General features: G+C 39.8%; 1 protein-coding gene across 1 annotated transcript in view; it reads left to right on the plus strand.

Moving 5' to 3' along the window:
* The first annotated feature begins 10,048 nt into the window (after positions 1 to 10,048).
* The window catches only part of SLC36A4 (solute carrier family 36 member 4), a 50,415-nt gene continuing 36,886 nt past the window's right edge, over positions 10,049 to 23,577 (plus strand). Inside the window, exons 1-5 of the mRNA XM_080643197.1 lie at positions 10,049 to 10,235; positions 16,841 to 16,964; positions 18,508 to 18,598; positions 19,882 to 19,970; positions 21,968 to 22,063. Coding sequence (XP_080499323.1) covers positions 10,184 to 10,235; positions 16,841 to 16,964; positions 18,508 to 18,598; positions 19,882 to 19,970; positions 21,968 to 22,063 — 452 coding nt within the window. The 5' untranslated portion in view covers positions 10,049 to 10,183. The remainder of the gene's footprint in view (positions 10,236 to 16,840; positions 16,965 to 18,507; positions 18,599 to 19,881; positions 19,971 to 21,967; positions 22,064 to 23,577) is intronic.

Consider the following 23,577-nt stretch of genomic DNA (forward strand, 5'->3'; position numbering starts at 1 on the left):
GAAAAGTCAGGTCATAGTGCTTAGCTGTTTTTATGAGAGAAAATCAAACAATGAGCAATTCTGTGTTATTAGGACTAAAAAAAACAAAATTGACAGGAATGGTACCATATAAAATGGAGCTTGATGTGACTGGCAACCAGCCTGGCCTTAAAGAGACAGGCTGACGACATTTCCTCTTTCCAAGGACTTCTTGTCTTTAAAACTCCCGAGGACATGAGCTGGAATGCAATCCTGGAACTGGGCCACTTCCTTCCTCCCAAGTGGAAGCTTTCTAACACCCATGTCACTTCTTTTTATTACCAAAAAGCAGGTTACATGTTTGTGTTTATTTTCTCTAATGAGGTCCACTGGGATTAGTGTCTTTTAGGCAGATTTTCCTAGTGAGCTTTGGTTTTATTTCATCCCAGTGGGGCTGGCATTACTTAACAAGATTATTAACTTGTGAGCAGACTTCTTGAATCACCATGGAGAGTGTTCCAAGTGGCAGGAATTGTGAGATTCTTCCTGCATGACATATGTTTCAGGTGACCTACTTACCATAAGTAAGTCACATTCTCCCTTTGAACTGTGATGAAAAGGAGGCTACACAAAAGCTGACAGGTACAGCCTGTTAAATCCAATCCCAAAGCAGGCTTTGATGTTAAAATGAAAAAGAGAGGACTTAATTCATTTACACGTGAGGATCACAAATTCATAGCGTCCACAGAAAACCCAGACTCTGTACTCCGCACGACAATAGTTTTATTAGAAGACCACACAAGTTAAGTAGTTTCCTTGTAGGTTAATGTTTAACTAATACATAATGCTTAAAATGGGAAGCAGCACATTTTTGAAAGCACTTCTTTTCTTTTGAGTTTTTGGAATTACACCGGGGATTCACATAAGTACAAGCTTTAAAGCCTATTTCCCATTTATGTTAAATACCAAGAAGTATAAATATCAAGTGTGTGCTTCCTAGCACTTACCATAGTTGCGTTTTCTGTTGCCTTCGAAGAGTAAAATTTTCAGAAGGCAGGATTGAATATGTTAGTGGGGGACATTTATGTCAGTGTTAAACTCCAATAGTGAAGCTCAATTGCCTGATTTCATGATGAGTTTCCTATTCTTCCCTTAGCGGTAGGAGAATGAATGAATAGGCAGATGTGGACAGTGCTCTAATGGCTACATCACACCGCCAACCTGGGATGGCACCCACCGCCTGGGGCTGAGAAGCACAGTGGCTTAGAGCATGTGTCCTGGACTGGCCATTGAATTTGGTTTCCAGCTGTGGGATTCTGGGAAAGTTGCTTAGATTGTGTAAGCCTCAATGTTTTTCAACTAAAAAATGGGGTAATATAGTACCTACTTCATAGGGTTATTGTGCAGGATAAATGAGGTCATACTTAGCATGAGGCCTAGCTCAACGGAAGGTAGATTTCCTTATCATATTTATTAGTATACTACTTTAAGCAAAATTAACTGGACCATTGTGGTATGAGAACTCTTATTTTCTTAACTTTTCGATATGACTACAAAAGAAAAGGTGAAGAGCAAAAATCTAGTTAAGGGGACTAAACTGAATTAACTTTGCTCTTATCATTTTACCCCATTGTTAAGCCTAAACCGTGACCCACTGCCAAATGACAGAAAAATGCAGCCTCCGTGGACACTTTTCCTGGATAATTTACAATCCGATGGCCCATTACTAGGACAGTATATCCTCAGTGGGACCCTCCTGGGACTGAACAAGGTGAAGGGAAGATCAGAGGACCGGTTTGCAGAAAATTCTGTTCCCAATTTAACAACCATGAAGAAAGGATAAGAGGCTGCTGGATAGGCAAAGTGAGTGACATATGACACGGGACCCTCACTTGCTACCCATGTACCATTCCATCCAGCATTGTTATTTTTTTGCTCAGTGGTTTCGGTTTTTGGCCCAAATCAAGGCATCAGCTGCTTCTGTAATTGCTGTCCTTCCTGGCAATTATTGGCTTCTATCAGTAACCATTCCTGACAAAGTCATTGAGGTGGTGATGAGGGCTGATGGGATTCTAAATATGAAGGACTTTCTGGGATGGGAATGTCATTCCCTATGGCCTGAATACATGTTTCTGGAGACAGTATGGTTGAATCTTGACTCTACTATTGCATTTTGAGCCAATTGCTTAACTTCTCTTAAGTTCAGTTTCTTCACTTGTAAAAATGGAGATAATCGTTGAAGTTTTTTTTAGAGAAATAAATGAGGTTATTTGTGAATGTGCACTTATAATAGAGTCTTACTAGGAAACAGCATACACACTCATACAAAGTGCTAATGGAGGGAGTCAGGTAGAGGAACTACATACAATGACGTTGGGCTGGTTTTTAGGAAAATCAACAGGGGGTGATGCGGTGCCCTGAGCAGGCAGTGGGGAGGAAAGACATTCCTACCTCTAGGCCTGGAGAGACAACAAGAAGGAATGTTTGCAGGAGCCCAGGGGAGGGCTGCCTGCAGAAGCTGTGGCTTCCATAGAGGAATACAGCCAACCTGCAGTGGGGAGGGCGCCAGACCTACTTTGCCTCTGTGCTATGACCTTTTCCACTACCTCCAGTGGAAGCCAGAGCTCAAGGAAGCCCACTGAAGCCCTCCTTACAGGATAGCCTTCTGGGCGCAGAGCAAGATGGAAAAGGAGCGAAAGTGGATCTGGAGGGGAATTGGAAGTCAACTGGAAAATGTCATCACATGCGTGGCATCTTCCCTGCCACATAGACAGTACAGTGGACCCCTGAACAACATCGTTTTGAACTGCACGGGTCCATTTGTTTGCAGATTTTTTTTCAGTAAGTCTATTAGAAACAATTTTGGATAATTGGCAATTTGAAAAAACTCACAGATAAACCATGTAGCCTAGAAATATTTTTAAAAATTAAGAAAAGTTAGGTATGTCATGGATGTATATGTAGACACTTGTCTATTTTATCATTTACTACCATAAAATATACACAAATCCTATATAATAAAAGCCTAACATGCTAAGTGTCCAGTCGTCCAGTGACTGGTTGAGTGTTCAACCAATCAAAGCATTATATGCTAATGATATGCTAAGGCTGCTCAACCACTCACTATGACGTGCACTGACCACCAGGGGCCAGATGCTCTGACCGTAGGTTAGCTTGCTGCTGGGGTCCGGCCAATTGGGACTGAGCAAGATAGGCCAGACACACCCTGGAGCCCTCCCGCCGTCCCTCCCCGTCTGGCCAACCTCCGTGTCCCTTCCTGGCTGGCCGGCCCCGATTGGCCCCAATTGGGACTGGGTGAGATGGGGCCGGACACACCATGGAGCCCCCCCGCGGTCCCTCCCTGGCCCCAATTGTGCACTGGTTAGGTCCCTTGGCCTGGCCTGCGCCCTCTCACAATCTGGACCTGTCGGGGGATGTTGGAGAGCAAGTTTCAGCCTGATCCCGCAGGCCACTCCCCTCAGGAGGGTGCCAGATGCAGGGCTCACAGCTGGTGAGTGCTGCTGTGGCAGTGTGAGCCTCTCCCAATGGGGACTGATTGGGCGTGAGCTCACAGCAGGCGCAGTGGGATAGGGATGAGCGGGAGCAGCAGGTAGGAGCTGCAGGCAGCATTGGACTGCAGGTTTTGGCCCGATCCCCGCAGGCCACCCTGAGGGACCCCCCCCGCCCCCGTGCACGAATTCGTGCACTGGGCCTCTAGTCTATTACAAAGACTTAAAATTTATCAAAACTTCAAACAAATACAGACCATGCATGGCGCCATCTGCAGTTGAGAGAAATATAAACAAGTGTAAAGACCCAGAATTAAATCAGCACTGTTTGACATGTATCGCAGCACACACTGTACTACTGTAATAATTGTGTAGCCACCCCCCATTGCTATTGCAGTGAGCTCAAGTGCTGCGGGTACCCCATTAAGATGCCAAGTGATGCTAATCATCTCCCCGTGAGCAGTTTGTCTCTCCAGGAAAGTGCATGTTGCAGTAAACAGTGATCTCTCGTGGCTCCTGTGTATTTTTCATCCTGTTGAGTGCAACACTGTAAACCTTGACTAACACCATGGGAGCCATACAAAGTGGTACTAGTGCTGCTGGAAGTGCCCCTGAGAAGCAGAGAAAAGTCAGGACATTGAAGTTGAATTACTTGATAGGTACTGTAGATGGAGGTCTGCAGCTGCAGTTGCCTGCCATTTCAAGATAAATGAATCCAGTGGAAGGACCATTAAAAAAAAAAAAAAAAGACTTTATGAAGCTGTTACTGCAGCTACACCAGCAGGTGTGAAAACCTAGCACGTTTTGCAAAATGCATTTTTATTTTTATTGAAAATGCAGCTTTTATGTGGGTGCAAGATTGCTATAAGAAAGACATACCTATAGACTCTTAATATGATTCAAGGAAAAGCAAAGTCATTATATGATACTAGAGGCCCGGTGCACACATTCATGCACCAGTGGGGTCCCTCGGTCTGGCCTGCGGGATCAGGCTGAAACCGGCTCTCTGACATCCCCTGAGGGGTCCCAGATTGCGAAAGGGCACAGGCCAGCCCGAGGGACCCCACCGGTGCATGATCAGGGCCAGAGAGAGACACGGGAGGTTGGCCAGCCGGGGAGGGACTGCGGGAGGGCTCTAGGGTGTGTCTGGCCCATCTCACTCAGTCCCGATCGGCCAGACCCCAGCAGCAAGCTAACCTACCGGTTGGAGCGTCTGCCCCTGGTGGTCAGTGCACGTAATAGCAACTGCTCAACCGGTCAGCTGTCTGCCCCCGGTGGTCAGTGCACATCGAGCGTTTGGGTGGCCTTAGCATATCATTAGCATATTACACTTTGATTGGTTGAACGGCCAACAGGTCGAACGGCCAACAGGTCAACCGGACTCTTAGCATATTAGGCTTTTATTATATAAGATATGGAAGCACTAGAAGGAAAGTGAAGGATCTAAAGCTGCAGAATGAAAGGCCTGAAAAGGATGGTTTGATCATTTTAGAAAGAGGTTTGGCTTTAAAAATGCCAAGATAATGGAAGAAGCTGCTTTTGCCCACCAAGAGGCAGCAGACGAGTTCCCACATGCCAGTAACAAAATCATTGGAAAGCAAAGATATCTGCCTAAAGAGGCATTTTTAAAATTGAATTTATTGGGGTGACATTGGTTAATAAAATTATATAGGTTTCAGCTGTACAATTCTATAATACATCATCTGTATATTGTATTGTGTGTTTACCAACCAAAGTCAAGTCACCTTCCATCACCATTTATCCCCCTTTTACCCTTTTCTACCTCCCCCGACCCACCTTATCCCTCTGGTAATCACCATACTCTTGTGTCTATGAGGTTTTTTCCCCCTACACAGGTTTTTCTTATTCTGGGGGGGAAAAGCCAAAAAAGATATTTATTAGTAAGGATCGCCAATGCCATGAAAGAGAACCCTGATAGAACATAATGGAAGTCTGGGATGATTACCCCATTAGAGATGCCATCTTTTTACAGAAAAAGGCAAAAAAACATCAAGCCTGAAACAGTAAGTTCCTGCTGGAGAAAACTGTGTCTAGATGTTGTGCATGACCTCACAAGATTTATGACAGGGCCAATCAAATAAATCACAGGAGAGATTGTGGATATGACCCCCAAAAAAGCGGGGTGTAAAGGGTTTCAAGAGCAGGATCTTGGAGAAATTCAAGAGCTAACAGACCCCACCCAGAGGATTTTACAGGAGACAACTTGATGGAGATGAGTGCTTCTGAACCTGTGACTGGACGATGAGAAAGATGTAGACGCAGCGCCAGAAAACAAATTGGCGTCAGACAATCGGGCAGAAGGGTTCTGATGATTCAAGACTGCTTCTGACTTCTTTTACAACATGGATCCTTCTGGGATATGGCACTGACACTACAGTGGAAGCAAACAGTGGAAGAAGAATGGGTACCGTACAGAAACATTTTCAGAGAAATAAAAAAGCAAAGATGTCAGACAGAAATGACAATGTATTTCTGTAAAGTTACACTGAGTGTGCCTGTCTCCACTCCTTCCTCCACCTCTTCCGCCTCTGCCACCCGTGGGACAGCAAGACCAACCCCCCTCTTCCTCTGCCTACTCAATGTTTAGACAATGAGAATAAAGACCTTTATAATGATCCACTTCCATTTAACAAATAATATATTATCATAACACAGCACAGTTAATAATCTCATTTGTTGTGTGTGGTGTGTGTCTTCCTGTGACAATCTAATAACTGTGTGAAACATTTTTGTGTCGTCATCATGGCCTGAGTATTCATCGTGTGCAAGACTTGCATGGAAGTGCATAGCCTAGCCTTACGGAGGCATAAGGTGAGTGATATTTCATATAAAAATAATGTGTTAATTTTCTTATTATTTTATAACTTTGCTTTCAAAGAATTACATTACTGTACAGTATGCCGCCCCCTCTCTCTTAAATGGAGAAACTGTATCAGCCTATCATCACAGGTAAGTGGTATTTTTTAAAAAGTAACAAGGTTTCCAATACTGTATTATGAATATGACTGCAATACTGAATGCCATAGAAATTTTATAATGATTTTTTATTTTTTTAATTTTTTTAAAAATATATTTTATTGATTTTTTACAGAGAGGAAGGGAGAGGGATAGAGAGTTAGAAACATCGATGAGAGAGAAACATCGATCAGCTGCCTCCTGCACACCTCCCACTGGGGATGTGCCCGCAACCAAGGTACATGCCCTTGACCGGAATCGAACCCGGGACCCTTCAGTCCGCAGGCCGACGCTCTATCCACTGAGCCAAACCAGCTAGGGCTATAATGATTTTTTAATTTGTGTAGAGGCTAAGCTACTGTGAAGCAATCATATCCATCACACTAGGCTCCCATAAAGCAATCATAATGCTGCTTTTTTGTTTTATCAATGCATGAATCATTATACTTGTAAATGAATATGGATTTATTTTTCACATTATATTTTCATTTTTGATGTCTATGTTAATAATACATGTAATATGTACAGTGTTTTATGCAAGACAGTATTTATGTAGGTACTGACAGATGATTCATCTGATAAGCAGGTGACATAAACTTACAATGTTGGCAAATACAGTAAATGTATATCCTCTTCCTTGTGATTGTCTTAGTAACATTTTTCTTTCTCTAGCTTACCTTATTGTGAGAATAGAGTATACAATGCATATAACATACAACATACGTGTTAATCAACTGTTTATGTTATCGGTAAGGGTTCCAGTCTACAGTAGACTAGCAGTAAAGATTCTGGGGAGTCAAAAGTTATACACGGATTTTTGACTGCATGGTGGTTGGTGCCCCTAACACCCCCATGGTTCAAGGGTCAACTGGATTTCCTTTCCTGTATCTATGAGGGTATATGCATCAGCTTTCAACTCCTGCAGGCATTCTGTTGAGACAAAGACACAGAGAAGGATACAGCTTCTCTCCTGCAGGGACTCACAGTGTAGCCTAAGGCCCAGACAGGGAAATAAGAATTATATGAGGGTAGAAGTGCTGTAACAGAGATGTGAACAAAGACGGATATCAACAGTACGATTGAAATTTCTTTTGAGAGCCAAATTTTTTAAACTTAAACTTCTTCTAACGCCACTTCTTCAAAATAGACTCGCCCAGGCCGTGGTATTTTGTGGAAGAGCCACACTCAAGGGGCCAAAGAGCCTCATGTGGCTCGCGAGCCGCAGTTTGCCGACCACGGTCCTAGCCGGTTTGGCTCAGTGGATAGAGTGTCGGCCTGCGGACTGAAAGGTCTCACGTTCGATTCCGGTCAAGGGCATGTACCTTGGTTGCGGGCACATCCCCAGTAGGAGGTGTGCAGGAGGCAGCTGATCGATGGTTCTCTCTCATTGATGTTTCTAACTCTCTATCCCTCTCCCTTCCTCTCTGTAAAAGAGCAATAAAAAAAGGAAGAAGGAAGTAACTGAGATATGATCCAGGAAGTTTAAGAGAGGAAAGGAAAGAAAGGAATTACCAGGGTTCAAACACCTTGATTCTTGATAATGTCTCTGTCTCCAATTTACAAGATCTGGAGCAGAAGTGGCAGTAAATATCTCCTCAAGTAGTGACATATGAAAACCACAATTCTCTGGACCTTCTGATCACCCCTATCACTTGGCTTATCTCCGCTGTGAAGGCGCTGAGCATGGCTGCCCGCCTCAGCCCAGGCTCAGGCCTTTTTCCTTCCACACGGCCAGATCTGCTTTTCCTGATGCTGAGATTGCAAGACAGTGACTTTTGATCCCTGTTAACACTCAACGGATAATGTTCCTCTTTCAAGATACTGTCTCAAGTGTTCTCATTACAATGGGTAGTGTTATGGGCAGTGGCCTGAGGCCTGTCTTCTCTCCCACAGATCTCTCACCAGGTGCCCCACCCTGACTGGTGTTAGGGACTATTCCTCAAGTTATAATCCTGGATAGAGTTCTTTTTCCTCTTCCTCCCCTACATCTTTGTTACATGTCAGGAACATTTTAAATGAAACCTTTCTTTGGGGTTTGCATGTGTAGGTGTGCGAATGATTGAGGGTGACCTACAGGAAAACAAAGGGTTTTGGCAAACCATCATTACCGCTAGTGAAATCTACAAAGGATGCAGCAGGAGGACAGATATATAAGTATTATGTAATTGTGTACCTTTTTAATCCAGGAATTTTCAATATTTAACACCCTTACCATGTAGTTACATCAGTGATCCTAGAAATTAGACCCCCCCCCCCAAAAAAAAACACCCACTTTTCTAAGAAGACCCCTAAATGAAATGGAATCTGTCGTGGAGCGAACACGAGTGAACGACCACTGGAGTTCAGACCAAATTAAAATTTAGGGAGCCTTTATTAGCTGGCCGGCCAGTCAGCCGGCGACTGCTCTGCCTTTCTCCACGCAGGGAGTCCAGAGAGCAGCCCAGACCCTTTGTGCAGGACCACTTTTAAGCACATTAACCACATCCTGTTTTTGCAGAGCAAGTAACCCAAGACAAAACAGTTTTTCCTAAGCAACCTCAGGATCATGCCATTGACGACCATGTTATTCACAGGGTCATCCTGTTTTTCAGAAAGCTGACAGTGTTCTATGAAAGAAGGCCTACGTGCTGGGAAGGGGCCATGAGACCGTATCTCAAGGCCTAGCCTGGTGTCAGCACTGACAGCTCTATGGGGCATAGTCCACGGCCTCTCTGGAATGGTAGTAGTAAGCATGCTCAGAAATTCCCACTCTCTAACAGAATCGACAAAAAGAAAAAGTGTTGTCTGGTGTTCTGACTTTAAAGTAGTATGAGATGAAAAAAAAAATAAAAGCAATGTCAAAAATTAAAATAATTTTCCTTTCTATCAAAAGCTTGCTTCATCCATTGATTCATCAAATATTTATTGGCACTCACCTGGGGGCCCCAGCTCTGGCTGCGGGTAGAATTTCAGCTTTGCCGCTTAGGAGCTTACTATCCTTGGACGAGTTATTTGGCTCTGTGTGCTGTAATTCCCTCTATAGAATGGATAGAAACGTGAGAATTATCTCACAGGTTTCTCATCAGAAATATGACAATGCATGTATAATGCTCAAGAGTGTTTGACACCACATCAGTATAATTACTCTTAACCTTTATTTCCTTTCAGCCCTGCGGCTTAACGTCAAATATCTTTGAAGGACATTGAAAAACCCTTAATGTGAAAATTTTGGCTACATTAAATTCTACCGAATGCCTCCTATAGCTCTAAATCGGGGCATAAGGAGACGGATAACCCAGGAGTAGTCTGAACTCCAGCAGGGACAGGGGCAAATCCCCTCCCGCTTTGTACCCTCCAAGGCATCTGTCTTAAGGAGTGCTGAAGCCCTGCAAATGGATGGGCTCCTCAGATTTAAGTTCGAGGTCATCTTTAAAGATGCCCCTCTCGGCCCACGCCCAGGTATCTCCGAAACGCCCCGCGCCTCCGGTTACCCGGCCGTTCCCCAGCCCGGCCTCCCCTCACTGGGGTTTGCTACCCCGGGACCCTTCCCCGACAGCCGCCTCCAGGGGGCCCCTCGCGCCCCTGCGCTGGGCGGGGCGGGCCGCCTCATTGCGCATGCTCCAGACTGGCGGGCTGGGTGCGTGGGCCGTGGGCGGGTGCCGGCGCAGGTCCGCTCGCTCGGCGGGAGGCCTGGGTGTGACGCCGGTCTCGCAGCGGCGAGCGCGCGCACCGGGCGGCGGCGACCTGGAGACCCCCGAGAGATGGAAGCGGCGGCGCCGACGGCGGCCGAGGCGGCGGGGCACGAGGAGCTAGGTGGGTGCTGCGTGCGGGCTGGGCGCGGACCGACATGGCGCGGGTCTGCGCGGAGCCTCCCGGCCTGCACTTGGCCTGGGCCGGGGAGGCGGGTGCGGACACCGGGGCCGCCGCGACCCTGCCCCACGCGCGTGGCGGCAGCATCGGGGTTCAAGTTGCTAGTCCCTGGACAGGGAGAGAAGCACCTTCCCCCCTCTCCACCCCCCCCCCCCCCAAAAAAAAAGAAAAAAACACCTGGCTGCTTCTGTGTGCCGGGCACTGCTTTAGGCACGGGTTTGAATTTAAAACCCAGCAAGGCAAACCCTCCCCGAGACATCTGGGACAAGCTGAGGCTTGGGAGGTTACTGACCTCCACGTCAGGGTCTACGGAGGCGGCAGGGTGTGTGTGTGTGTTCCACAAAGAGAAGATAGGAGCCTTTGTAGATTTAAGGAAATACATTTTTATTTGGGCTCCTCAGAGGACATTGCCCGGGAAGAGTTCCAAGAAGGAGATGTTTGTTTATATAGGCAGGGGGGCAAAGAAAAATACAGCTAAGCACCAGCAGTTCTAGTTAGTTACATACATTCAAGGATGAGCAGTTTTACATCAGGTGGGGAGAATCTACAGATAAGGTAGGGTCGTGGAGCACCTGTAGTCAGTCAGGAGTCTTGGGAAGCAATTACGTTTAAATTTTATTAGGATAAAGAAAGAACAGGCATTTCCTTCTATAATTATTTACCTTTTCAATTGGAACTGTTTGCGTATACGTGGCTAGCCCCACGGAAGGCCTTGATTAGGATTTACTGTGTTCCCTTGGTTACGAATCAAGTTGGAGCAGCAGCTTCAGCCACCCTTTCTCAGTGTGTGTGCTGGGGGTGCGGTGTGCTGTGTGTACACATCACAGCCAGCCAGGGAATGTAAAACACTCTAATGGTTTCCAGCTGTCAAAGGGAAAACAAAAGTAAAGATACTGCTCCTCTTAGTTAAATGCATTATACTAGTATTTAGGGATATTTTTAATTTGATGCTAAATGAGTAAAAAAGAAGTTGAGTTTTAAAGAAATAACTTTATTACAGTAACTAGTTGGTAGACATTCTTGTAATAATGTGCAGGGCACTTCAATTTGATATCTTTTAAGTTATAATAATGGTAGAAATAAACTCAGCATTTTATTGAATGTTTGCTGTGGATGGCATAGTGTGTTAAGTGCTTTACATATATGCATTATCTCCTTTAATCCTCACAACAACGGGGTGAGATAGGTGCTACTGTTATCCCCATTTTATAGATAAAATAATTTAAGTTCATTAATGGTAACCCAGATATGAACCCAAGTTTATCTGACTTTTCTTTTTTCTTTTTATTGAATTTATTGGAATGACACTGATGAACAAAATTACACAGGTTTCAGGGGCATAATTCTACAACATTATTCTTTCAAATTCATCAATAACTTATCTAGGTGAGGATGTGGGGAAATGTGTATTCTCGTGCATTGTTGGTAAGAGTAGTATAATGCATTTATCCTTAAAAATGCACAGCCTGACTGGCTCAGTGGCTGAGTGTTGCCTGACCTAGGAACCAGGAGGTCACAGTTCAATTCCCACTGAGGGCACATGCCTGCGTTGTGGTCTTCATCCCCAGTAGGGGGCATGCAGGACGCAGCTGATCACTGATTCTCTGTTATTCTTGATGTTTTTATCTTTCTCTCCGTCTTTCTTCCTCTCTGAAATAAAAAAAGAAATATATACACACAATATATATACACATACATATATTTAAAAAGGCACATATACTTTAATACAACAATTCTACTTCTAGAAATATTTCCCAAGGAAATAACAAATGTTTATGTCAAGAGGGATGTCCATTACAGTATTTATAATAGAGAAAAGCTGGTGACTATCTAAATATTCAATTAAAGAAAATTGTTTAGGTAAATTGTGGTATGGCCATAGAGCAGGGGTTGGCAAACTTTTTGACTCGAGGGCCATAATGGGTTCTTAAACTGGACCGGAGGGCCGGAACAAAAGCATGGATGGAGTGTTTGTGTGAACTAATATAAATTCAAAGTAAAGGAGCGGAGGGGAGAGCAAGAGAACCGGATAGTTCAGCCGGATCCGGCCTGCGGGCTGTAGTTTGCCCACGGCTGCCATAGAGCCATGTTCTGAATAGCCATTAAAAGTAATATGGGAAGATATTGACCATATGTATTTTTATTAACTGAAAAGAAAGGTTCCAGATTATTTTAATTTTTTTAAAAAAATTATGTCTGTTTATTAATTCAGCACATTTACTGAGCTGCTCCTCTGTGCCAGGCACTGTGTTAGGCATCTGGGACACATTCATGAACAAAACAGATCAAGATTCCTGCTCTCATGGAGCTTATATTCTAGTAAGAGAAAGCAGACAATACTCAATTATATAATATGTTAGGTGAAAAGTGCTGTGGAAAAATAAAAGCAGAGTAAGGGGAATGAGGAATGAGGGTGGGGGCTGGGTAGTTTGTGGTATTTTATAAAGTGGTCAGGATGGACCTTATTGAAAAGGTGAATTTTGAGCAAAGATTTGAAGAGGTGAGGTAATTAGTCAAGTGGATATCTGGGGAAAGACCATTCCAGGCAGAAAGAACAGCTAGAGTCAAGACAGAAATATCAAGGAGGCCAGGGTGGCCCAAGCGAAGGATCAAGGATGTGGTGAGGCCAGAGTATGTAGGGTCTTGAAGGTCATGTAAAGACTTTGGCTTTTGCTCTGAGAGAACGGGGAGCCAAGCAGGGTTTCAGCAGAGGAGTGACATGATCTGACTTAAATTCTAAAAGGATTGCACTGGCTGCTGGGTGAAGAATAGACTGTAAGGAGCAAAAGTAGAGGCCGAAGGGTATTTCAGCAATTCAAGAAAGAGATTTACACAGCAGTCCTTCACAGCAGTATTAGGAGTAGTAGAGGGAGTGGAGAGAAATGGTTTTTGAAAGTAGAACCAGAATGATTTTCTAACAGATTGGATGAGAGACAAGGAATTATTATGATCAGCTGAGATTTTACAGTGTTTATAATGTAATATGTCTTTAGTGTTTATAATATTCTTTGATATTTCTCTCTTCATGAGGAGGAACTTAATTTCCTTCCCATTGAGTTGTGGGCTGCATTTAGTAACTTGCTTCTAATTAATAGATTATGGTGGAAGTGAAAATGTGTGACTTTAGACCTCGATTCTGTGCCTTGCTCCCTCTCTTTTGGATTCAGTCACCTGGGAGTAGGCTGGCTAGCAGGTTGTAAGAATACTATATTTCCTGATTGTCTACAATGACCAAATATTTCATTTAAAAAGGAATTTTAAAAATCACGTGTCTATGTGAAAAGCATTGGTGGAGGAGTTAAGATACAGGTTTCCTTAAGCTTTCTAAATAGTGTAAGGTCTGCATTTCATTTCATAGACTATGGGGACCTCTGGAAGGTTTCTTGCTGTGCATATTTCTCCTCCTCAGAAATGAGTAAAATGGTTACTGTTCCCATCTTATATAGATACTAGTTTATAGATTTAGTGGCAATATTGTGTTATTTTAAATAAAGAAACTATTTTTTACTTTTCATTTGTCCATTGCCAAAATATAAGTAAATGATTTCCTTTATTTTGGTGTTTTAAAAGTAGCCAAATTGATTACTTCTTTTTTTTTTTTTTTTTTTTTTTTACATTTTCCAGAGAAAAATATACTCAGGATCTCATTGTCCATTTGAGATCCTTGTTAACTTATTAGCATTTTGATATATTTTCTGTCTTTTCATTTTTATTTAACTGTTTAAAACATTATCCCATGGATGCTAGAAGACAAGAAATGAATCATTTTAAAATGCTGAAAACAATTCTGCCAACCTAGAATTCTGTACCCAGCAAAAATAGTCTTCAAAAATAAAACAAATAAAAAAACATTGTTGTTCTCATGCTGTGATTATTCAGCTTTTTCCCCACTCAGCATATGATACACTTTTGCCTGTTTTACTCAGACTTCAAAACCATAATTTAATGTTATTGTAATACTTTACAAAGTGGATGCATTGTGTAGTTAATTTAGCAATTTCCTGATTGTTGCACATTTAGGTTTCCAAATTTTTAACATAAATTATGTTTCAATTAACATCTTCGTGCAGAAATTATTTTCTCCATATACTAGCTTTTCAGAAATGGAATTATCAGGTGAAAAGGATAAACATTTTAAGGTTTTAATACATATGGCTAAATTGTGATTTTTCTGATTAAAACTGGAAATTTAGGTTGACTTTAGTTTAGGAAATTGAGGTTGAAATAATTGAACAATATAAGACAGCATAGAAACACTGCCTAATTTAAGAATGTTCCAATTGTATGCACCACACATATGGGTATAATGTATAGTGTATAATACTGACTAAAGCTATGTCCATTTATAATTTTTCCATATATAAATAGAAATAATTAGGTCTAGGTAGCTTGACATCCATTGTTTAATAGTATTTTATAAAGTAGTGTTAACTTTCACTTACAGTAATCACATAGCATTTTTCAGAGGTTTTCAATTCAGCATTTGGCCAGAAATTACAGTAAGACATTGGCAAATAATAGACTTTATGTATAATGCAAGTTGGATTTTATAATTTTTAATTACTTTGTGTGATTTTATTTCATGTTTTAACTGTTAGAGCTTTTACTGTTAGGTTTTTTTAAGTATTTGACTCATTTACTAGTATCTTTCTTTCTGGCTGGCATAACACATTTTGTTTATCTTTGTAGATTCAGTATTAGCTCATAAATGCTCAGAATTATTATTATTAGTAAATTAATTTCCTGTCAAAGCTTTACATTTAAAAATTCTATGTAGCATATTTTGCTTCTACTATATCATTTTATTAGAAGGGGAAGGAAACTACTAGTTATTGATTACTATGTGCCGGGGGCTAGGCCCCATGCTTCATATACATGTCATTTCATTATCGTGAAACCCTGTGAAGTATAAGTTATTACTCTCATTTGACACAGTGCAGAGATAGGTCCAGAAAAATCCTGGTTAAAATATAAGTCAGATCATGTCATTCCTCTGCACAAAACTCTCTACTGTGTTGTTGTCTAGTATGGTAGCCTTTAGCCATATATGCATTTGAAATGTGGTTTGTCCAAATTAAAATAGACTGTATATGTAAAATACACACTGAATTTCCAGGACTTAGTATGAAAAATAGAATGTAAAATATCTTGTTAATAATCTTTTATGTTAATTACATGTTGAAATGATAATACTTTAGATATATTGGATTAAATAAAATATATTACTAATTTCACTTTTTGCTGTTTTCCTTTTTAAGAAATATGGTTATTAGAAAATTTAAATTATGTTTGTGGCTCACATTGTATCTCTGCTGGTCAACACTGCTCTAGTGGCCTTCATGTCCATCGGTGTGGTCTACAAGGCTGTGTACCATCAGCTCTTGCCATGCTCTGACCTCCTCTCCTACTGCACTCCCCTTGCTCGCTCCTCTCTGGCTACTCTGGCCTCCTTCCTGCTTAAACACACCGGACTCTCCACATCACTAGAGCCTTTGCCTTTGTTCTTCCCACTGCCTGATTGTTCTTCCCTGAGATAGCTACAGTGTTCACTCTCACCCCGCCTTCAGGTCTTCTTTAAAATCCCACTTTCTCAGTGACTATCCTTTGTAAAATTACAGGTTCAACCTTCCTTAACCCCAAATCAGGCTTAAGTCTCTATTCTAAGTGTCCCTGAGCACCCTACAATCCCCCGATAACAGAGTTTAACACATCATATTATGCTAGTAATGGTCAATTTTACTTGTACGCATTCTCTACTGATAGGAAAGATGTTAAAAATTGGTGGCTGTAAAGGATACATAGAAGTTTTGTACTATTCTTGAAAATTTAATGTAAATTTGAAAGTACTAAAAAAGAAAAAGTTTTAAAAGTTATATGTCAGTCATTCCAACTAAATCATTTTGTTTGCCTCAGCTCTTTGTTATGTAGGTTTATTGTATTTGAATGGAACAAACTTTCATGTCCTGAAACTATCCTGTACTTCAGACTTTACTAATGCATATCAGTCATATCAAAAAATCTGAATTTAGTAAATTTTACTAGAACAGGACAGAGAGTGATGGCTAGTGTTGCTTTTCTCCTTGAAAGGAGCAAAATCATGCTAAAAATTGCTATATGTAAATGCAAATTTTGGTTCTAAAAATGTAATGGTTGGAATGGATTTATAATTTTAAGTATTTAACAGTATTGCTTATATATATAGTATGATTTGAAGCTAACGAGATAAATATTCATTTTGTTATTTCTTCACATTTCTCATAACTCTATGACCTTTACTGTAAACCTCATGTAGACAAAGCAGAAAACATTTTGCATTGAATACTTACGCTTTTCATTTTGCACTGCTTAGTCCAAACAAAATATCCAGCAAATAAGTCTAGTTGTTTCTTTCTAAATATACTAAAACTCAGGATATTAATGTGCATTAACTTATGGTAGAAAATAGTAAAGATGAGTACCAGTAGTATATACTACTTAAAAATTAATTTAAACTAGCTTTATCCCACTTTTTAAAATAATGGTGGAGTTCTTTGTTTTTCTCTTTAAAGATATGGATGTAATGAGGCCCTTAATAAATGAGCAGAATTTCGATGGGACATCCGATGAAGAACATGAGCAAGAGCTCCTGCCTGTTCAGAAGCATTACCAGCTTGATGATCAAGAGGGCATTTCGTAAGTGTTACGGTTTACATGTCTCCATTTCTTTTCATTCAGTATATATTTTGTAATCTTCTATGGGCAAGGGACCCTACTAGAATCTACAGAAGACACAAAGATGGATAAGACATAGTTCCCACCCTTAAGGTGTTTATAGTCTATTTGGGAAAGAACAAATACATCTAATTACAGAGCAGTGTATAGGAATTACTCCAGTGATGATACATATCAAAGTTTATGGATCTTGGAGATCTGATTGGGGGGAATATAAATTTTATTTTTTATTTATTTTTAAATTTTTTCTAGTGTAATCATTTTTTTATTGTTTAAAATATTACATGTATTAGTACATATATCTCCTTTTTCCCCCCCCCATTGACCTTCCCCCAGCCTTCCCTACCCCCTGTCGCATATAAATTTTAAGAGAAGTTGCTTCTGAAATAGTTAGGAGTTAGATCATGGGAGGTAGGTAGTAAACCCTTCTTTATGCAGTTGAACTTTTTAAAACTTTCCTTATTTTATCATTAATAGATTTGAGTAAGTTCTTATTCTAGGAGTAATTAATGATTTAGCAAAGTAATGTTTTAATTGATAAGAAAAGAATAGCATAAACTAAAAAATTTTAAGCATTTTTATTTCCTAAGTTTAAAGTTTGTGCTAGTCTTCCTAGTTTATTTTTTTCTTTGTCAAGAGAAAATGCCTCTTTAGAGGAAACTTTTCTTAGGTGAAACCCCTTAAGGAGTTCATAGTCTAAAAGTTAACCAGTATTTATCTTATCTGATGATACACATTGTTTTAAAACTTGTATGTTTTTTCTTTTAATTAACTTCCTCTTATGTTCATCATAGATCATAGATCAAATATGTTTAGTACCATAATTACATAGACAGTGTCAGTAAATTGCTGTCTTACCAACCTAGCTATATAATCTTCAGTACTGTTCTGAATATTATAGCAGCAAAGAGTCTCATGAGAAAATTACCTTTTCTTTATTACTTTAACTAGAGGACTGATGCACGAAATTCATGCAAGGGCCTTGGCCCTGGCCCCCACTTGCCGCAGCCACGGCTGGGGGCCTCTGCCGCCTCTGCCTCGGCCTCCGCCCGCTGTGGCTTTGTCTGGAAAGAATGACGTCCAAAAGGACGTCCGGTCTGATTAGCATATTATGCTTTTATTATTATAGATATGTACAAAAATACTTTTACTTAAATATCTCATTTAATCTCCATAATAATCCTAGGTATTTTACTGTTACTGTATTTTTATTCTTTATCTTATTTTCCTGGTCAAGTTCTTAGGTAGTGTTGAGAACTCTTTTTTTGGAAAATAAATTAAAACCACTATTAAAAAATTCAATCAGTTGTATTTTACTTTTAAATGGCAAAGATGGGACTTGAACCAAATATGACTTCTGGCCCATTTAACTTCTGGTTGAATGGAAATGTTGATTCCTTGCCTAGATTAATTTTTAGTTATCTCCTAATGCTAAAACCATGATCATATGATTTTAATAGCTTTTGTTCTAAAATGTTTAAACCTTACAACTTTTACTTTTCAGATTTGTACAAACTCTTATGCATCTTCTTAAAGGAAATATTGGAACTGGCCTTTTAGGACTTCCATTGGCCATAAAAAATGCAGGCATCGTGGTAAGACTTATCATTGTGCTCTATAGTTACCATACAACTATCAGTCTTAATTTACAGCAAAAATTACCACAAATTAACATCTGATCTAGTCAACTAAAACATGGTCAGGTGACAAACAGTAATCATTCAGCCATTGTATTGATAAAGTTATGCCAATTATGATAATAGTATCTAACCATGACAGTTAATTACTCTTTTCATTTCTGTTTAATTAGTAATATGTATTATTTGACAGAAAGATCCTAAAATAGTATTTGAGTTTACAGGTATGTTTATATCTTATTATTATTGGATTTTCAGGGATTTACTAATAAGCAGTGTACACATATCAACACATTTATTTATAGAGAAGATTATTTGTATTAGTGAACTTACAGTTTTTTAGATTCAGAATAAAATATGTAGTTTTCAGATTTCAAGAACAATAGTTAAGAAAAGGAATAACATCTTTTGAAAACAAATATTTAAGTATTAGAACCAATTATTATAGTTGCAGAGACTCTAGATAGGGGAGAATTCACTTAAGTAATGAAATTATATTTAATCCTTTTTTAAATGACCAGTTTTCTAAAAAACAATTTTAATATCATCTTTCTCTGCATTTGACTTTGTTCACTCTAATCTAGAGAAACTTAAAATTTTCTAATTATAAAATGAACTTCGGCAATATTTTGTCTGTGTCTCAGCAGCCCCAGAATAACTTTAATTTTAGTAATAAACACTTGAAGTTTATATACCATTTTTTCAAATAATTATTTTCTAGGCACAGTTCTTCACACATAGTAAGTACTCAATAAGCAGTCTGTAGAAGAAGTGGATTGCCCACAATCCCAGATTGATAAGAGTGCTGTTTCAGTCATTCAGCGGTTGCCAACAGGTGGTCTGCGGACCACTGGTGGTCTGTGAGGTCCGAAAGGTTGGCGACCACTGATTTAGATAATGATTCATAGTTGCATGTAATTATTTTGGTGGGGCACTGGTAGTGATAGACTTGCCGTCACATGTTAAATAATATGTATTCCATCCTACTTCGTTGCATATCTATCTGTACTCTGTATTCATAGGTTTAGACAGCCAAGTTGATAAGATGGAATTATATGTGGTTAAGTATTACTGGAATTCTTTCTATATCCAGTTTATTAGTTTTCCCATATAAAAGTAATTATTCATTTTGTCCAACAAATATTTATTGGCAAATGCGTAGTTGGTTGTCTTACTGCTTATAAGGCAACTTAAATTTTGTTAAACTTACATATTTAAACCTTATAATTTTTCCCCTACAGCTTGGACCAATCAGCCTTGTGTTTATAGGAATTATTTCTGTTCACTGTATGCACATTTTGGTACGTTGCAGTCACTTTCTCTGTCAGAGGTAAATGTGGATTCATTAAGTCTAATTTATTTTGAAGCTGTGTAATTATTTAAAGCAATAGATAGTCTTATATTTCTACACTGCTTTGCAACTAGCAGTTGTATTTCCTGTAATCTGTTATATAGACAAGTTTAAGATAATGAATTTGGAAAATGGTAGCATTTCATATGTTTGAAATCTGGTCAGAATATAGTTACTTATTTTAAAATACAGCCTTGCCCTAGCCCATGAACATAGTGGTTAGACGCAGGGGTGGGCAAACTTTTTGACTCGAGGGCCACAATGGGTTCTTAAACTGGACCGGAGGGCCAGAACAAAAGCATGGATGGAGTGTTTGTGTAAACTAATATAAATTCAAAGTAAAGGAGCGGAGGGGAGAGCAAGAGAACCCTCCGCTCTTTCGGCTCTGTGGGCTGGATAGAACAGCCGAACGGGCCGGATCCGGCCCGCGGGCCATAGTTTGCCGACAGCTGGGTTAGAGCAAAGGCCCATGCACCAAAGGCTTGTGGATCTGATTTCAAGGACATGTACCTGGATTGTAGGTTCGATCTCCAGCCCTGGTTGGGGCTCTTGTGGGAGGCAACAAATCAATGTGTCTCTCTCACGTTGTTGTTTCTCTTTCTTATGCTCTCTTTCCTCCCTTCCCACCCTTTTCCCTTCCCCTTTTTCTCCCCCCTCCCCTTCCTTTTTTCCCTTCCACTCTCTCTAAATATCAGTGGAAAAAATAACCTCGGGTGATGATTAACAAAAAATGATAAAGTAAAATACAGCCTTATTGGCCTTAGCTGGATAGCTCAGTTAGTTATGGTATTATCCTGACACACCAAGGTTGCAGGTTCAATTTCCAGTCAGGGCACATACAAGAAGCAAGCAATGAATGCATAAATAAGTGGAATAACAAATTGATGTTTCTCTCTCTCTTTCTCTCTCTCTCTCTCAAAATCAAATAAAAATATTGCCCTATTAGTCATAGAATGGATTCTTTTATTTAGTATAAATGAGAAAATCAGGAAAGATATATGGGGAAATGGAGGAAGCAGTACTGGTTTTAGTTATAGTGTAATGATCTCCAATTTGTTAGTAATTCAGTTTGGGGTATAATGACTTTGGTGGTCTTTGCTGATATGTGGATTGTTAAATAGTCCATAAAATAATATTCTTTTTTTCTTTATCTTTTATCATGAAATGCTTCTACTTTACAATGGACCACTTTTAAAAAATAAATATTGTCTATTCTAGTAAGCTAAAATTCTTTGTTATTGTTGTTAATCCTAACCCAAGGATATTTTTCCATTGATTTTTTTTTTTTTTTTTTTTTTGAGAGAGTGGAAGGTATGGGGAGAGACACAGAGAGAGAAACATCGATGTAAAAGTGACACGTTGATTGCTTGCCTCCTGCACGTGCCCTAATGGGGCTGTGGATCGAGCCTACAACCACGGCCCTTGATTGAGCCAAACCGGCTAGGGATAGTAAAATAATATTCTAATCTTTAACTCTTGTTTTAAATGTTCTTAAAACTGTGGGCAAGTCATTACAATGTATACTTGAAAGAAAAGTGGGAAAGAGGACTTGGGGAAATAATACCTACCTCATGGGGCTACTTTGAGGATTAAAGAAGATAGGTTATGTGAAAATAATTGTAAAGCCCTGTAGAGATGTATTAAGTAATGCTATTCTAAGAATGGAATAACTTAAGCATGAACAATGTTTTTAGGTAATTGAAATATTTAAATCCGTGAAGCACAACTATTGTTATATGAATTCTACAAATACATAAATTTCAACAATAGATAAAACTAATATATTGGTAATAAGGACAGATAAAATTTTTAAATTTCATGAGACATACTTTAGGCAGATCTTGAAATTTCAAAAACTCTGTCGGGGCATACCCCTATAGTCATTAATTCCCATTTATTTGATGTTCTTTTCAAGAGAAAGATTTATGAACCTACTTGAATTTTTTTTCATATACATGTATGTCATTAAATTACAGGTTTAAAAAGTCAACATTAGGCTATAGTGACACTGTGAGCTTTGCTATGGAAGTAAGTCCTTGGAGTTGTCTTCAGAAGCAAGCAGCATGGGGACGGTAAGTACTTGCTATATTATTAATATCTGATTATTGAAATTACATTAATTTTAAGTGTTTTAACCTATAAATGCTGTTAATTTATACATGAATAAAAGTGTGATAAAGTTGGGGGAATAAACATAATCTTTAGAGTTAGACAGACTTGGGATCAGATCTCAACTCTACCATTTTTCAATTTTATGACCCTGGACAAATTTTTTTGTTTTAGTTTTCTCACTATTAAATGAGTTTATAATAATACTTGCTTCACAAGCTTACTTCAGTAGTTTAAATAAGATAATATTTATGAAGCACCTGGCAAACTTCTATAATAATAAAAGCGTAATATGATAATTAGACCAGATGTCCTTCTGGACAACCTTCCAGATGAAGCCGGGGCTGCGAGGGAAGCCCAGTCCTGGGTGCCAGAGGGAAGCCGGTGCCGGCAGCTGGGGGAAGGAAGGCCTACTCTTGCACAGATTTTGTGCATCAGGCCTCTAGTATGATATAATCATGTTCAATCATTTTTCAAGTAAAAAAAAAGTTGTGATCTCATTATTTCAAAGAAAACTATGCTGTTTAGCTACATGCTTAGAAGACATCTGAAGTATGCATTTTAGGATATTCTTATCTTATTGGTTAAATATAACTCTTATCATTGGTGGACATGGCTAATCAAAGTGAGATGAATATGGGCCTGGAAAAATAAGCATAGGTGATAAACAAAATGCTGAGTGTGGTACAAATTATATGTGCAGTGAAAATTAAAAGAAGGAAAAAAATAGTGTTAATAGTTTATGGTTAAATGTGGCCTTTGTAGGGATTTTCAGGAGTTTAGATGTATTTATGAGCTGCTCAGAGTTCTTGATATGCTGAGTAGGAAAAGGAGCAAAACAGTCTCAGGCCCTAGGGATTTGCCCCAAGAACTGTATCTTCTTCCTCCTGCTTCAGTCCAAAGGCAGCTGTGTCTGTTTTTTCTATCAAAAGAATGGCTTCACATTGAAGTGGTTGGAATGATTATTGGTGGGATACTAATGTCAAAGATGAATGAAGAGACCTTAAGGGAATACTTAAATGTAATTCATCAGAAAGAAGAAACCTGAATTCATTTCAGGGTACCAAGATTACTTCCAAAAGAGGTACCTGAAGAACCATGGAGAACTGTAGAGATAGGGCCAGAATGAAGATATAGGCAAGGGCTCTTTTAGTTTCAAATGGCTGAAGAGGGTCTGTAGATTTGTAGACCAGATTATTTGACAGCTTGACATTGATGGTCAGATGAGAGACTATAATGAATTAGGTGCATGGTATTGTAGTCACTTATTGTTCCCAGAACAAAATTGAGAATCTTGCCTAGCCTAGTGGCTCAGTTAGTTGAGTGTTGTCCTGTGCACCAAAAAGGTTGTGGGGTTGAATCCTGCTCAGGGCACATACTTAAGTTGCCAGTTTGATCCCCAGTTGGGGCACATACAGGAGGCAATTGATTGATGTTTCTCTTCCATGTTGATGTTTCTCTCTCCTCCTCCCCCCGC

Source organism: Plecotus auritus, assembly GCF_963455305.1.
Source record: "Plecotus auritus genome assembly, chromosome: 9".
NCBI classification, from domain to species: Eukaryota; Metazoa; Chordata; class Mammalia; order Chiroptera; family Vespertilionidae; genus Plecotus; species Plecotus auritus.